Here is a 16,512-nt window from a genome sequence, read left to right as displayed (position 1 = left end):
AGCAGGCCTACGAACGAATAATAAAAAACTACCGTAAAAATCTACGCTGAGGTTCCACCGCCACCAGCGATGCCATATAATAAAAGCGCTGTTTCGACTGTGCGGGGGTATTAATTACGATGTAACATAGCTCCGCGCGAGGGCCTACCTATGATGCTAGGTGGCCTCTACTCAGTACTTACACCCCATTCCGTGCTCCGCGTGTCACGATCGACGAAGAAATTTCGGGACAATAATCGTGGCGAATAACGACGACGCTGTGAATGTGGGTAGCGCGTGTGCTTGTGGGCAGGGTACACCCATCCGGTCCAACAGCCGACCTTGGATTGTATATTGGTTCTCGCGCCGTTATTTAACTCGAAAAATAATATTGGATAACGGCTAAACGACTTTGCCTCGGTGGTACGCGCAGAAGACTTCAACGTTATCGAATCGTACGATATTTACTGTTCGATTTATTTCCCATCGAGAATGTTTTCTCATGAAAACAATATGTCCATTTTTCTAGTGTGGATTTTATTTACGTCATAATTGTATTTTTTCCTAACCGCTAAGATATTAAATTTTTTTAACATTAAGAGTATTGATCTCGATACCATATATGATGGGTATTGTGTTATAGTTGGTCGAGGGTGGGTTTATCGATTGGATCATATAATATTCCTATGAAGGTTCTTGATAAAAGTCATATTTATATCATTTTTTTAAATATTCTTGACAATAATATTTTTTTCAATAATTTTATGAATTAATTTCTGTTTCAGATTTGAAAATAAGAATGTAATGGTGTAATACATTCGTGTATTACAAGGCATTCAGTATGTCATCTAGAAAAAGCACAGAAACATATACCGGTGGGGAGAGTCAAAAACCATCTTCAGCTTTATCTAAAACAAAACAAAAAAAAGCATCTATCGCAAGTGACTCTCCATCTGGACCGATCAATTTGACAAAAAAGTCTGTTAAGAAACCCATTCCACTTCAAAAAACTCTCAAAATTGCACTAAAAAATATCAAAACAGCAAAAGTCATTAAAAAAAATGAAAAAGAAACTGAAGGCTTGGACGAGAAAAAAGATTTGGTGAAAAAATCTACTAAACCAAAGCTAAAAGAGAAATCAATTGCAAAAACCGTAAAAAAGCCGGCTGTTAAAAAAGGAAAAAATGCTAGTTCTGCAGGAAACAGTGAAAAATGTCACAAGTGGCTAAAAACTAAAAAACCCGTGAAAAAGTCTGAAGATAAAGAAGAAAAGAAACCTAAAGACAAAGTTCAGAAAGATAAAAAGGTTAAAGATGTGAAAAAGAAACCTATTCCAAAACCGGCAAAAAAAACTGTAGAGGAAGTTGATTCTATGAAATCACGTGTTGAGATTAAGTCAGATAAAAAAGATAAACCTAGAAAAGCTAAAGCAATTCCTAAAAATAAGGTAAAAATAAGCTCAGTTAAGAAGATTGACGAAAATCCAACCATAGAATGTATGGACGTAGTAAAAGACGAAAATCCGGATGATGTTGCTTTACTACAAGTTTTTCAATTAAAAAATGGTCCAGTTTGTGATTTTGATGGAAATGTCTGTAACACTATAACAATTAGACAAGATAATACTTGTATAAAAATTAAGGAAATATCAGTTAGCCAATTGCCCTACCCCGTAAAAACGGAAGAAAATGAAAGTATGGACATAGAGAAAGAACCAGTAAAAAAAGAATCTAAGAATAACTCTGAAAATCAAAATACCGAAAAACAAAATACCGATCAACTTAAAACTGAAAAACTGAAAACTGAAAAACCAAAAAACGAAAAACAGAAATCTGAAAAAGAAAAAAAAGAAAAACAGAAAATTGAAAAATCTCCAACAAAACTGGTCAAAGTTGAGAAGAAAAAGAAACCATTGGTAGTAGATAAAATCAAATCAAAAGGAAAAATAAAAGTGGTTGCACCAAAAACTAAAGTTAAAGGCAGACCTGTGGCCAAGAGACCTAGAGTAGCATCTCTCAACGCCATAGCTAAAGTGCATTGTTTGTACGAGAATGAAAGTAAAAGTGCATTGATTGATGCTATGGCAGCCTCTGCAGCTGCTACAATAAATGCGGCTTCTAAAAAGAGTAAGAAAAAATCAGATGTAGAAATTCCCGCCAGAAAAGGAAAAAGAACGTCAAAAAGGACAACTCCAGGTTTAAAAAGTGTTGGAAGGCATTGGGATATGCATGATACAAGTTCCACTAACAGTTCTTCATCAGGTAATATTTACTAAAGATAATATTATGAATAAACTTATAGTTAACTTAGAAATAAACTAATCGCATTTTTAGTTAGTTTGGTTTTTAAGATTTTGAAATTATGAACACTAGGAAAGGCCTAAAGGGTTAAAATGTTAAATGATAAACTATCAAAAAATTATAATCACTGGTTAGGTTATGACCGCGGTATTATAAACCTGACATATTATGTTTTATTAGTATTTTACATTTTTACTTTATTTGTATTAAAAATAAGTCTCTTTTTATTCATATAAATAAATAAATAGGTTAGGTACTTATAAAAATAAAAATAAAAATTTAATAACAATAATAATTAGTTTAGTCGATGAGAAATTAAAAAGATTTTTTCACCCTTGGAAATACCAGCCGGGTTTCATTTTATTATTTGATTACTCGAATTAATAAGACTGAATTAATTAATAATTAGATTATTTTAAATTAAGTAGTTTATTGCTGTTTACTGTTAATTTATGCAACTTGATTACAAGAATTAACGTTTTAGATTTTGAGCAGTTTCTTGTAGAAAGTTGATTTAAATAGTATAGTTTTGGGGATTGGAAGTAAAAATTTTCAAGTAGCACTGATTCTTAATAATTAATCGGGAATACTAAAAAATCACGGTAAAACGGGACATTAACGCAAACTAGTTTCAAAAAATCTATTTCGTTTGTCGTGGTTTAAAAATGAATTGTAAATGATGGGAAATGATTATTGTAGCTTATAAGGATTTGAAATTTTCAAAATATTTTTGGTTCTTATTGAGCTATTTGGCATTGAATGCCTTTAATGTATATACTTATTTCATTTTGATATACCATGGTCTTTTCCTTAATACTTATCACCTTTAAGAAATACTAACCTCATATCTGTATGTCATAAATAAGTTTTGAAATCTAGTTAAATTTTGGATGCCTCCTGAAAGTTATCATATTACTCTTGAATTCGATGAGAAAAAAAATGTAAAGATGGATTTGATACTTTTTCCATCGGGTTTTTCAACAAATTTATCAAAATCGTACATAAATTTAAAAAATACCTTTCAAAAGAATTGATTTTGTTTCTGAAAAATATGTTTTTATCTACCCATAAATTGTATCAATTCTTTCGGTCGAAAAGTTTTTCACAAAAATATAATAAATCAATATCATCGTAATATAATAAGCTCCTTTTCTCTTTTCAAAATCTAAAAATGTTTTCCTTAAAGTTATAATAGTTAGATTACATATTTATATTTATATGGTATGTAAAGTAGATTAATTATAAATATATTATAAATCATTATAGTGTGATATATTCGATGTATTTTTACAGGTTTAGATGATGCAAAATATGAACCGCCGAAATCAGCTAAGCGCACGAAAAAGCAGCCAAAAGTTTCAGAACCTGAAAGTACAGATGAAGAAGAAGAACCTGAAAGGTCTTCTAAAGAAATCACTTCCCCAACAAGTGGTTCCAAGCGAAAAAGACGTAACGCGGATACTGTTACTATGGACCTTAAAGATATGGTTGTAAAAAAACGCATGGCAAGTCTAAACGCATCAGCTATATTAGCAGCAAGCTATTCGACAGAGAAAAAGTCACCTTCAAAAGGTCAAGATTGTTCAAAGAAATCTACCACTAGTTCTGAAACATCTTCTGAAAGATCCGAGCCAGAAGATGACGCGGAAGATGAAGATTCTGACGGGCATAGAGCGTCCACGGTCCGTACAGCTCTTCAGCCAACGCCTTTACCACCCATTGTACCTCCACCAACGTCACAAATTGCTGTAATCGTTAATCAGGATACAGATGTTACAATCACTACTGGTGTTTACGTCAATAGTACTACTCGATCTACAAGACATGAGGAATTTTGTACCATATCTGGGCTTCAATACCGTATATCAAGTACTAGTCATACGCAAACCGAAGCAACAGCTGTGGCCACGGAAACTTTACTTCATGCTGATCACGTGAGTGATACATATTATTATTTTGAGATTTTATATGAAAAATTACGTAAAAATGCTATTAGTACTTTATAATTTTTATGAACTTTTTTTTGAAACATGAATACAGTTTACATAATTAGTTAAAAATTATTACTAATTGCTAAGACTTGGAGTATTAACATAATGGTTCTAGAATTTTAAACAATGATAAGGGAAATTTTTAATATATGTGTTTCAATAAAATGTATAGAGCTCATTGGGATTTTATTTATGGTTTGTGTATCAGTATATGTGTATATAATATTTGTGTGATAAATTTCACTCATTTTTGTTTGTGGCGTTTAAAAACAATGATAAAATACTTTAAGGAGACAAAGAAAATAATTCTTTTTTTTTGCTTTATGTTTTTGTTTGTCTATTTCCTCGTCCACCCACTTGTTTCGTTACACACATTCACTATTTGCCAAACGACAACATCCGGCTGTATAATATTGTCCCATTGTTTTCATTAGCTTTCCCTCGCAGAGCTTTTTATTTTTTCACTTTTTACGAAGCGATTCAAAAATAAAACAACATTTTTCTATCAATCAACAGTAGGTACAATCGTCCGTGTAGAATTCCGTGGCAGGTATTGTATAATAATATAATGTAATTTTTGTTAAAAGAAAACTTATCTTAAATAACGAATGATCAATTTGCTTTCTTTACATATTGAAGTTGTTATAAAATTTAAATTAAATCTGATTCACGTTTGAATAACTCAAATCTCGGTTTATTAAAACTATTTGTGAAATAATTGAAGTGATAATAATGGGTAATTCAAATGATATACAAAAAATAAATAAATATTGAGATATTTTTATTTTTATAAAATGTTCAAGCTTTTTGTTTTCAAATATGTCAGTTGATTTTTATTATCTGTAAGGTTATTAGTAATATTGTATTATCATTATTGTTTAAGTAGTACGTTTGCTTGTTATTAATTAAAAACTCTTGCTTCCAAGTTCATTATGTGTTCTAATAGTATATTCTGCGTAATCACGGCTTGTAACTACAACTTTCAAGAGTTGAAATTAATCGTTTTTATACTCAACAAATAATATTGTAAATTATAATTGATCTAAAATTAAATTTAAAATATTAGCTCGATTTCTAAAAAACAATTGCCATCCCTCTTATTAAATTATAAATTTTTTGCTTGATTTACATTATTAATTTCGTATGTTATACTGACAAAAGAAATAAGTTAAACATTTATTTCTAACCATTTGTAACGTATTATAATTATTATGTACTTGAGTATTTATTTACTGATGCCTAGGTATGCGAGGGGCCGAGGGATGCCCACTATGCATTTATATTTTAAGTGTTATTTTATTTGATTATAATTGCGTTTCAAAATAGGATTCTATTATTATTATAGTAACTAGTTGGATTTTAATAAAAATAATTTTAAACTGTATATAATTTTTCATCAAATATTTATAAAATTGTATATTTTGAATGACATTAATTAAAAATGAACTAAAATAAATAAATATATGGAAATCAAAATGATTTAACAAGAATAATGTATCCTTTTTATTTAGAATTTGAAATGACTTAATAACATGAATATTGTGGTTTTTAATATATTTATGATAATGCAAGTTATTTTGCTCGGTGAAGGATTAAATCAAAATTAATTACAGGAGATTTTTTTTATAAAAACAATTCTAATTTTTATTTTATTTTGATTATTAGTAGAATTTTATAAGATATCTACTAGAATTCATTTCTTATTACGTTTAAATTAAACCTAATCTAACCTATTACCTAACCTTTAATCATATAAATTTATTTTATATTTGGAATCAAATACCTGACCTTCTGATTTTCGTGTAATGTGTTTTCATCTTTAGTTATTATTAGGTTAATTTTTCTAGGGAATTCAGTAGGTAATAATCATAATATTTTTTAATAATGAATCATCAAAAAATAATGCCGAGTTACATTTGATATTTGTAAATTTTTTTGAAATATTGGTTTAGACGTTACAATATGGTATTTTTTTCTAAGTCAGTACATATGTATTTATGGACGGTTAAAGGCGCCCTTTTGGCGCACCTAGGTTTTGTTTGTTAAAAACCACCTGCGGCGGGATAGCAAAGTCGAAATCGGTTCGCATTGGTTAAGCACTGTTATAAATTATCCCTTTTAGTAAAGAAGAAGAGGAAAACATAAAAAGGGTAAATTCTGTTTACAAACTAATTACTCATATAGTTTATTAAATATACAAAAGCTCCCCGAACATGATGTCATTTTGTAGACGATATAGCTGTTTTTTCCTATTATATGTATATATATATATATTATTGTTAGAAATCGTTTGAGAATTTATGTTTTCAGGATATTTTCCAATAATAACATTTTTTTTATTTTTATTATATTATGCAGTAATTAAAGGTTTTATTATACTATTATGTAGAATAATATATGATATAAGTGTTCTGTATTATTTTTCAATTAAATACATTAAATTTCTAATAATTAGAAATAAACAAGAACAATAACTTCATGGTGAAATTATCTTTGACTAACGTTTTACTAATTGAAATGTTCAAACTTTGTGTGTTGTGACTTCTTGTGGGTATATTGTCTCATGAGTTTATCTTTAAGTTTATAGTTTCTATAAGACATTATGGATGGAATAGTTAACATAAACTCGGTAAACTTTGTTTGTGTATAAAAAGAAAGTTTTAAGTAAAACTTCGTTTTTGGAGTGTTAAAAAATTAAAAACATTTATATTATATCCTTTACCTAATGTATAAATGTCTACAAATAATATGTACAATACCTACTAATAGCGCGATTGCTTTTTAATGCAAGTATTTACCTAATCGCTACGTGATAGTCCAAAAAGTCCATAACTATACTATACTATGGGTATATAATATAATAAATAATAAATACGTTATAATTATTATTTGTTGTACCTACATATTATTATTATTTCTAATTTTGATATTGGAAAATTAGCTTTTTAAAGCACTTAATAGTTCATAGTCATAGCAAAGTTTTTAATTTGGAGTTAACATTCCATAATTGTCGAAGAGTTTTCCTTGTTATTTTTGTAATTAAATCATATTAAATGGTATTTATATTTTGTCATTTATAGATTCATTATTTTACCAAGTTCATTAAAAAACATTGCAGATTTTTTAATTCTAAAATATGATTTAGAGTTGGTCAATAATGAATAATTTAAAGAATTTTTATTCAATTTTTAAATTTTAAAATCAAATCTAAATCAATAATTTAAAAATATTTGTTAGTATCTAACAAATAATTACTGAAATAAAAACTAAAATATAAGTTGTACACAGATGTATTTTATATGATAAACGTAGAACTATCTTTGTACACGTTTAAAGGGTTAAATAATTAAGCTTTTTAATCATTACTGTTATAAATAATTTGTTTATAGTTTCATATTTTAAGTTTATTTTGGTATACAATAATTATTATTCTAACTATCTCTTCGAAAGCTTTATGATTTACTCCAATATCTCATTCATAATGTATCCTGAAGCTTTATAATAATTTTTGCTTCTGGATGTATTGAAACAATTTAATAATTTAATGATGTTATATTTCTAGAAAAAAAGTTGGTATACCTATTTAGTATGAGTTTTATGTAGTTTTACTTTTTTTTTTTTTTTTGGTTTTCGGTCATTGAGACCATACCGCCAAACAAATTTCTCTCCATCTATCTCTATTTTCTGTAGTTTTACTACATAAAATAATTTAAAATAGCTAAAACAAAAATAATATAAACTCACATATGTGTATTTCAACATTTTAGATTCTGAACGAAGTGATGAATGTATTGATTTTACAATGATGTGTGTTTTTTTTTTGTGTCTGTGTACAGCATAACCAGTGCCGCAACTAGAGATAAAAGGGCCCAGGTGCGAATCAAATTTTGGGGCCCCCTATTTCAAACTTTTGTCTTACAAAATTGAATAGCAGTAATAGCACCAAAAGCGCAATTAAGGGTAGGTTTAAACCCCCTGGTAACAAAAAAACCTCAAAAATAATAAAGACACTTCGTTTCCCATCTTAGGGGGCTAAACATTTTTATTTTGGCTTTCCTGATAATGCCTATCCATAGTGCATACCAACTACCAATTACAAATTTTAAAAAGCAAAACAATTTTTATCACTTGATTTTAAATAATTTTCCTTACAAAAACAGATCAAATAATTTATGCATAGGCCTCCATTGTAAACCTAGAACCATATGTGTTTTCATCTCGATCGATATGTTTTAATTTGTAAGTACAAATAAAACATTGCATTATGTACCTTAATACAGTTTATTAAAATAGCATTCCTATTATAGTATTATACTACAAATTTGAATGAATAAAATTATAGAATTATATTATTCATTAACTGCAATAGGAAATAGAAATAGGTACAAATATATTATAATAAATTATAATATAAATTAATTAAATTAAATATAAAAAAAGCTGGTAAGTCGTGGATGTCACTCTGCTGTACAGTAGGTTACGAGTGGGTTACTGTAATTAATGGAATTAAATTTGAATCTAATGATATTATATCATTGTATACGAAAAACGATTCTGAGCGAAGATGGTTTATCTGTCTAGGATATATGTATTATAGATTATTAAAAATTTTCAAATCTTAGATTTAAAAAGAAAATGTTTCATGAATTTCTAGCTTAAAATAATTTGCGAATTTTCGTGATTTTTACGTATGTTGTCAAAATTCAAACTTTGAATGCTTGTAAAAAAAAATTGTGACTATGCATTTATTTAATTTTTCAACTGCTATTGTAAAAATATGAAAGGCGCCTTGTATTAAATTTTCAAGCTTTTCTATCCAACAAATATATTTTTATCGATATTTATAGAAAAAAAAACAAAAAAGTTGAAAAATTAAAATGTCAGTAAACAGCTCAAAACAAATCTAAATATTTTGAAAATTATATAAAATGCCTATCTAAACATTCAGTGAAAATTTCAAGTATCTGGTCATTTGCTTTAGAGTTACACCAAAATAAGAAAATCGCTAAATTCAGTGAAAATCAAATGTTGTAAAAATTTAAATTTCAAATGCTCATAAAAATTTAATTTGAATTTCCGGTGGAAAATTTTTTGATGATAAAGATTGAAAAACTTGTAAGGAATCTTGTATTAAATTTTTAAATCTTAGATTTAAAAAGAAATTTTTTTATGAATTTCTATCTGAAAATAATTTGCGAATTTTCGTGATTTTTACGTATTTTGTCAAAATTCAAACTTTTGATTGTTTGTCAGAATTGTTTATCAGATAACATCATTGATAATAGCATGGAGGGTCGAAAACTATTATTTAAACACAATAATGAAACTAACGATACAAAAATATTAAATATTAATATTAAAATATTAAGTACAAGTCATAGGTAGTTAAAAATTCATAGTATAAAATATTATCTTCATAAGTATAATCAATACTATAAAAACATAATATTAGATGCTGGACCTAACTACACAATGATATCGAAAAATTTCAATTTTCATCATGTGTTATAAATTGGAATAAAAAGTAATATGAGTTTAAAATCTAAAATCTTTTATGTCTGAAAAGGGCCCCCTAAATACGATGATAGGGCTCTTTTGGGGGTGCCATGCACCCTCAGCACCCCCGCTAATTGCGGCACTGAGCATAACTAGTCGAAATAATGCTTCGATTTCAAACTTTGGGGGTGGTTTCCGATGTAAAATTGAAGATCCTTGGTGCATTATAAAGGTCAAAAGTAAAAATTTTCGACAAAATCGATTTTGATTTTTGATGTAACTTTAAAACGAATGACCATTGATACTTGACATTTTCACCGAATGTTAATAAAATTGCTATTAACATATGATTACAATAGCAGTTGAAAAATAAAATAAATTCATAGTTACAATTTTTTTTTATAAGCATTTAAAGTTTGAATTTTGACAAAATACGTAAAAATCACAAAAATTCACAAACTATTTTAAGCTAGAAATTCATAAAAATTTTCTTTTTTAAACTAAGATTTAAAAATTTAATATAAGATTCCTTACAAGTTTTTCAATCTTTATCACAAAAAAAATGTCCACTGGAAATGCAAATTAAATTTTTATAAGCATTTGAATTTCAAATATTTACAAAAATTTGTCAAAACCATGTTTATTTGCGAATTTTTTTGTAGTTCAAAATTCATAATATTGTCTGTATTTTTATCTAAGGTTATAAAATTCAACAATAAGTTTTCCATAAGTTTTGCTTCAAATAGCTATAGAGAAAATTTGAAGCGTCATTATAGGAAAAATGTTTTGAGCGTTTGAGTTTTAAATTTTTATGAAATCGCGTAATGATAACGATTTATCCTCAAACCAGGTATTCGTATATCTATGATAATATAAGGTATTATGAATTATGATAACTACATGATAACTACACTAATTGATTAACCATGCCTTATGCAAAATGCGTCTTAATTGAAAAATGAAATATTTGTTTCAAAATAGAATATATGACAAATTTAAATATAATATATCCTTGACTGACAAATCATCTCCGTTCAGAATCGTTTTTCGTATACAATGATACCTATCATTGCATTCAAATTTAATCCCATCCATTACAGTAACCTACTGTACAGTAGAGCGACATCCACGACTTACCCGCTTTTCTTAATTCGATTTTATTCTTATTTCCTACTGTTTTTTTTCCGCCGAAAAAAAAAATTTGGAATTTTCTTTTTGGATTTATTAATTATAGCCGAGTTACTCGTAGAACATTAGGTACTTAAATATTATTATAAGAAATACATTATCATAAATATAGTGTTATCGCAATGTTACTGACGTCGCGGGAATAAGTCCCTTAGACTGTATATTGCCGTATATTGGGCATTACCACGTTTATGGGTATATACTGTATATACGTACTACATGCAGTGACTCGGGTCGATGCGGTTGTCCGGGGAAGGTCGATGACCCTTTTAAACACTATATACCGCTGTAGTGCTGTTGTAGTCATCGTGTAGCTCACTGAGGCATCGCGTGTTTGTGCATACGAAAAATCGTTTTCGGATATCCGTTTTTCTCGTGAAATCAAAATCGAATAACCCCATGTGCGTTCAAATGGCACGTGTACTGTGTGTAAGCTAGATATTGGTATATCTGATGAGTTGTCTTGTCCTAATCTCTGCACGTAAAATAAAATTGAATATTTCATAGTTTTTTATTCGTAGAGGTAGTTCTCGAATTAATAACGACTTGTCGCGGATTTTTATTTACATGTGTGTCTGTGTGCAGGTTAATGTTTGAATTATATAGATTTTTAATTAATAACAACATTGAGTAATTGGCATTTAATTTGTTGGAACTGAGGCTAATACCTGCTCTTCTTCCTCTTCATCAACTAATAGCAACTGATTATCATAAACTAATTAACATGTTTGATTTCACAAGCTTGCAAGTGTGCGTGCTCGTGTGTAGAAGCATGATGTGCCGCGACTGGTTTATTATCTTCGGTTTGAATATTAATACAATAATATACAAGCCAAACGGTTCTTATATATCAATTTAAACAATGTATATTATAATATACCAACAACACTGTAATACAATAAACAATTGAAATTGACAAAATATTTAATTGTAGTTTTTTAATTCAACACGCTAATGAAAAATGATTTTAATGAATTGTGATTTATATTCAAAAATAATTATAACTAATTAGTCCAATATTGAACTGCATTCTAAATCCATATTAATTATTTAAGCACTTATTTGAATAAAAGTGATGAATGTTAAAAATACCGAACGTTTACAAAATGTTAAAAAAAAGTTAGTTATTTTTATTCCCTAAAATCTAATATATTACATTATATATATATATATATATATATTCAATCTAATATAATATCGTAAATTCTAGAGAATAAAATATTCTTGTAATTTCCCAAATCATTATGCTGGAAAATAATAAACGTTATTTATCTACTCTCTAGAGTCCATTCAAATTTTAATGAATAGGTAATCTAGAGGGTCATCATATGGACTATATGGAAGCGTATCAACTTTTGGAGCATTGAATTTTAAATTACAAACCTTCAGGATTACTGTTCAAATATTAAGCTTAAATAAAACTCTGTTTTGGTTACGTTATAATAAGACTTCTAAAATCTTAATATTGATTTAAAATTCTTGTAAAGCATCTTTAGGGTTTTATTGTTTTATACTTTTCACATGAATTATTGTCTGATTCGTTGATTCTTCTGAAACACTGGTTTGTTTGAATTATTCAATAAATTTGAATACCCAGTGAAATTTATGTTTCTTAAAGTAAATTAAATTGTGCATGAAATTACACCAAATAAATAATCGTTATTCAATAAAAATATATTATGACCGCGTAATCGCACTTAGTAACATTAAAATATGTAGTTTTCGTGCTCAGAATGTAGTAATTAGGAGAAGAGTGAATTTTAAGTGCACTCACCTGTTGAGCCGAAAGACTCGTTGGTAATCACCGTTTGTTATATTGGAAAACCGGTTACATGTTATTATATTTATATGCAATATTTAGTTGTTATATATCTTTATTTAACAGAATCAAAATTTACACGAGATTACTAAATCATTATTAATCATTAAATTACAATATTTTACATATGTTTTCATGTTGATAAAAGAGGTTGGTAAAGTTTTAATTTCTTTTGAATTCATTTTATTCCCAGTAAATATGTAAGTAGTTATAGAACACTATTTGAATAATTCGATTGAAGCTGTGAGTATCACATTCCTACTTACTTTAAATATTTTAGTCTATTGTTTAAAGATTTAATGGAATAAATTACTTATTAATTTTTAAGTGCAATTTTTTTATGTGACTTAAATTGTGTGTGTTTTTGATTTTGTAACAATTGCTTTTATTGCTAAAAATTATTATATTTGACCATCACCGTATGTACATTGTACAATATTATATTCGTATGTATTTTAAATTACTGGATTTTTGGGTTTGGTGAACACATTTATATTTATGGCCAGTTATATTCATAGTGGTTCGTGAGATATTTCAGAAATCCTGGATTTGAGATAGCCAGATAGGTATGCATAAAAATGGCTATATTATAAAATATAGATTTTACTCCTTTTGCAAAACTGTTTAGCGATCATGATATATGGTATAACCTATTTTTGATTTTCCTTTTAATTATAGTATATAACGTTTTAAGTTCATCTATTTTTTATCATATATATGAATTTATATCAGTAATGTCAGTAACATTTATTTAAAAGCTTCCGTATTAATTATTCTACGTTGTGAATAGTATTATTCATTTATTTTCTACGTATATTTTCTACAGATATGTGGTATCATTATAAAGACTAGACTATAGTACTATATATTATGATCAGAATTTTGCCACCAATTAGAGGAACATTTGGTGTAGTTACACCTATTAGTGTAACCTTAAAAAAATTTAATTACTGTATAGTGTATAATTGTATACTTACACCATTTATAATAATGTATAATACCTATAATTTAAGAATTATACTGTTGGTTATGTTGGAACACTTTTAAACTATCTAATTGAAAATATTCATCGAGTATAAATATTTTTATTTAACATTTCATAATTATAGTTTTTTTTTTTTTATATTACTATATAAAACCTTTGTATAGTTTTTTATTGCTTTTTTTTAAAATTACTTGATAAGTATCAACAAATCAGTAAAATACATGACTGATATAAGGTTTAATGAGTGTTCATAAAACAAGTTTAGTCTTCATACATTTGGTCACAAATTTAAGTAAAACACATCGTGTTATATGTTTTTATTGTTTTTTACAACTGTTCTAAAAAAATGTATTTTCTAAAATTCTTGTATAGGTAGAAGAGACATTTATATTATTAAATATATATACTTTACATTATCAACTTTTTTTTAAACCATAAATTCGCACATTATTAATTTTATTTTAACTAACTTATTAACGATTCATTGACGATATATTAGAGTAACTAGTAAGTATCTACATTTTATTTAATCATTTTCCCCTTTTCACAAACATTTTAATGGTGATGTACTGATGACTGATGTATTATCACCCGAAATTCATAATTCATGATTTGAATAAAATATTGTGTATATATTTATACGTGTTACGCATTCGAATTCAGGAAATCAGAATTACGCCGAATACTTTAAATAAGAACTGCGTAGTGCATAATAGGTACTGTCGATTGCATGAAATCGGGTTGGCCCTTCATTCCTATATATTTGGAAAAATTGAAATGAGATAGGTAGTATTATATTTACTATTTTACATAAAATACATGGCTGGTCATTTAATTAAATATTATTGTTATTAATTTTAAATATATAAAAATCATTACCAACGTACACCGTAATAGAATGATCGTGTAAGTAGATTTCCTAATACAACTTATAAATATATATATATAGAGCTGAGCATGATTTCAAATCCGTTGGTTTTTCAAAATCTAAAATCTGTTTAAAAATGGTTTTCAAAATCATATTAACAAAGAGTTTTGATTTGATTTTGATATTTGAGTAAAATTAGTTTTAACAATTGATTTATAAAAATTATGTTATAAATAATGGGACTATCATTAAGGCTGATACTAAATTAGTGATCCCCGAGTGGTATGACTGAATTAGTTCTCGTTTGAAAAAAGTATTTTACTACTTTATCAATTGTTTAATATATTTATTACTTCCAAGTGTATAGTTATTACTCATATGCCTATAAAAATGGTTAGACAAATATGAATATCTGGCCATCTAACTGTGAAAACAGGGAATAATAGTGGGAAATATCGTACAATTATACGAGAACCAATTCAGCTCATGTTAATAAAATACCTTTTTTAAACGGAAACCTATTCAGCAACAGTGATCACTAGAGGTTAAAGTACCTATTTAATGTTCATGGCATAACATCGTTAACCCTTATCATTTTTTTTTAAAATTAATGTGCACTATGACTTGCACGTTAATTTACGAATAATAGTATTAATATTATTATGTTTTTTATTATAATAGAAACCAAAACAACAAATATTATTAGCTTTAGAAGTTTATAATGTGTTTATAGTGTTTGTACATATTATGTGGTTTTAAATTGAAGCTTAGAATTTTTATACATAAAAAGATGGCAAGGGGAACAATATATATGGCGTGAAATTTTAAAACTTGTGTGAAGATTAAATTAAATTATACAATTTAGTTAATTTTAAGAAATTTAATATTTATTCAATGTTTTCTGGATTGAAGCCTAGTGCTTTGTGAAGACAGTCAGCTAATTTTAGATTAGTTCAGATGTCATTGTATTTTCGGTAGAAGTAGATAATGTGTTTAATCGAAGGTATTTCGCCACATAAGAGGCATGGTTCCTGGTCTGTTCTGGTGATGAGATGTTTATGAGTCAAGTTATTATTTTGATAACTTAATTCGTAGTTATAATTAAAATTTAATTTTTACGTATTTAAGTTATCCATTCATGGATGAATTCGGCGTAACATACATACAATTTACGTATTATTATGTATGATGATGTAATTAATTTGGATTACTAACATTCATAAGTTAATTAAATTATATCATGAATTATAATTTATAATAGTTCAACCAAATGAATGTGTAAACGTATACAGGGTGATTCCTTTATCATTGAACACTCATTATTTAAAAAAGTATTTACTTTTTTCAAAATATTTTTTTTCATAGTTTCAAGTTGTTAAAAAACCAACGTTTTTATTAAAAAATTATATTTTTAAATATTTTTTATCCTTATCATTTTTTAAGTTTTTTACTTTTTTGAATGACAACATAGAGTTTTAATATCATATTCCAAAGCAGAATATTTTTCTAATTATTTTGATACGTAAAAATCGAATTTTGGACGAGTAGTTTATGAGTTATAAGTATTTAAAGTTTAGATTGGCGGAGTGGAGTGGTACGGGGTTACCCCGCAAAATGTTTGTCCACTACTCCGCTTGTCTAAACTTTAAATTCTTATAACTCACAGGGGCGTATTCAGTTCTTCCAGGGGAAGGCGAAATTTGAACTCAAATCATAGGTTTTTTAAAAAAAATTTGTACATAAACGACAGTGTACAGATTATAAATAAATTGGCGGATCAAAATTTTTGATCGTTTCGCTTGATTTTCAATAATTGATTTCTACCCACTTTCATAACCCATAACATTAATTATTGTAAACAACATCAACAATATACTAAATAAAAT

The 16,512-nt window shown here is 27.3% G+C and overlaps 1 protein-coding gene across 1 annotated transcript in view; it reads left to right on the top strand.

The window, feature by feature from the left end:
* LOC149054383 (uncharacterized) overlaps window positions 1–16,512 on the top strand; it is a 138,733-nt gene that overhangs the window by 1,018 nt on the left and 121,203 nt on the right. The window contains exons 2-3 of the mRNA XM_089230374.1: window positions 765–2,240; window positions 3,573–4,213. Coding sequence (XP_089086500.1) covers window positions 821–2,240; window positions 3,573–4,213 — 2,061 coding nt within the window. The 5' untranslated portion in view covers window positions 765–820. The remainder of the gene's footprint in view (window positions 1–764; window positions 2,241–3,572; window positions 4,214–16,512) is intronic.

The sequence above is a fragment of the Diuraphis noxia genome, unplaced genomic scaffold, assembly GCF_037042655.1.
Source record: "Diuraphis noxia isolate RWA-SAM2 unplaced genomic scaffold, SU_Dnox_SAM2 contig0007, whole genome shotgun sequence".
Classification (NCBI taxonomy): domain Eukaryota; kingdom Metazoa; phylum Arthropoda; class Insecta; order Hemiptera; family Aphididae; genus Diuraphis; species Diuraphis noxia.
Note: the sequence above shows the minus strand (reverse complement) of the source record. Positions and strands in the feature narration are given on the sequence as shown.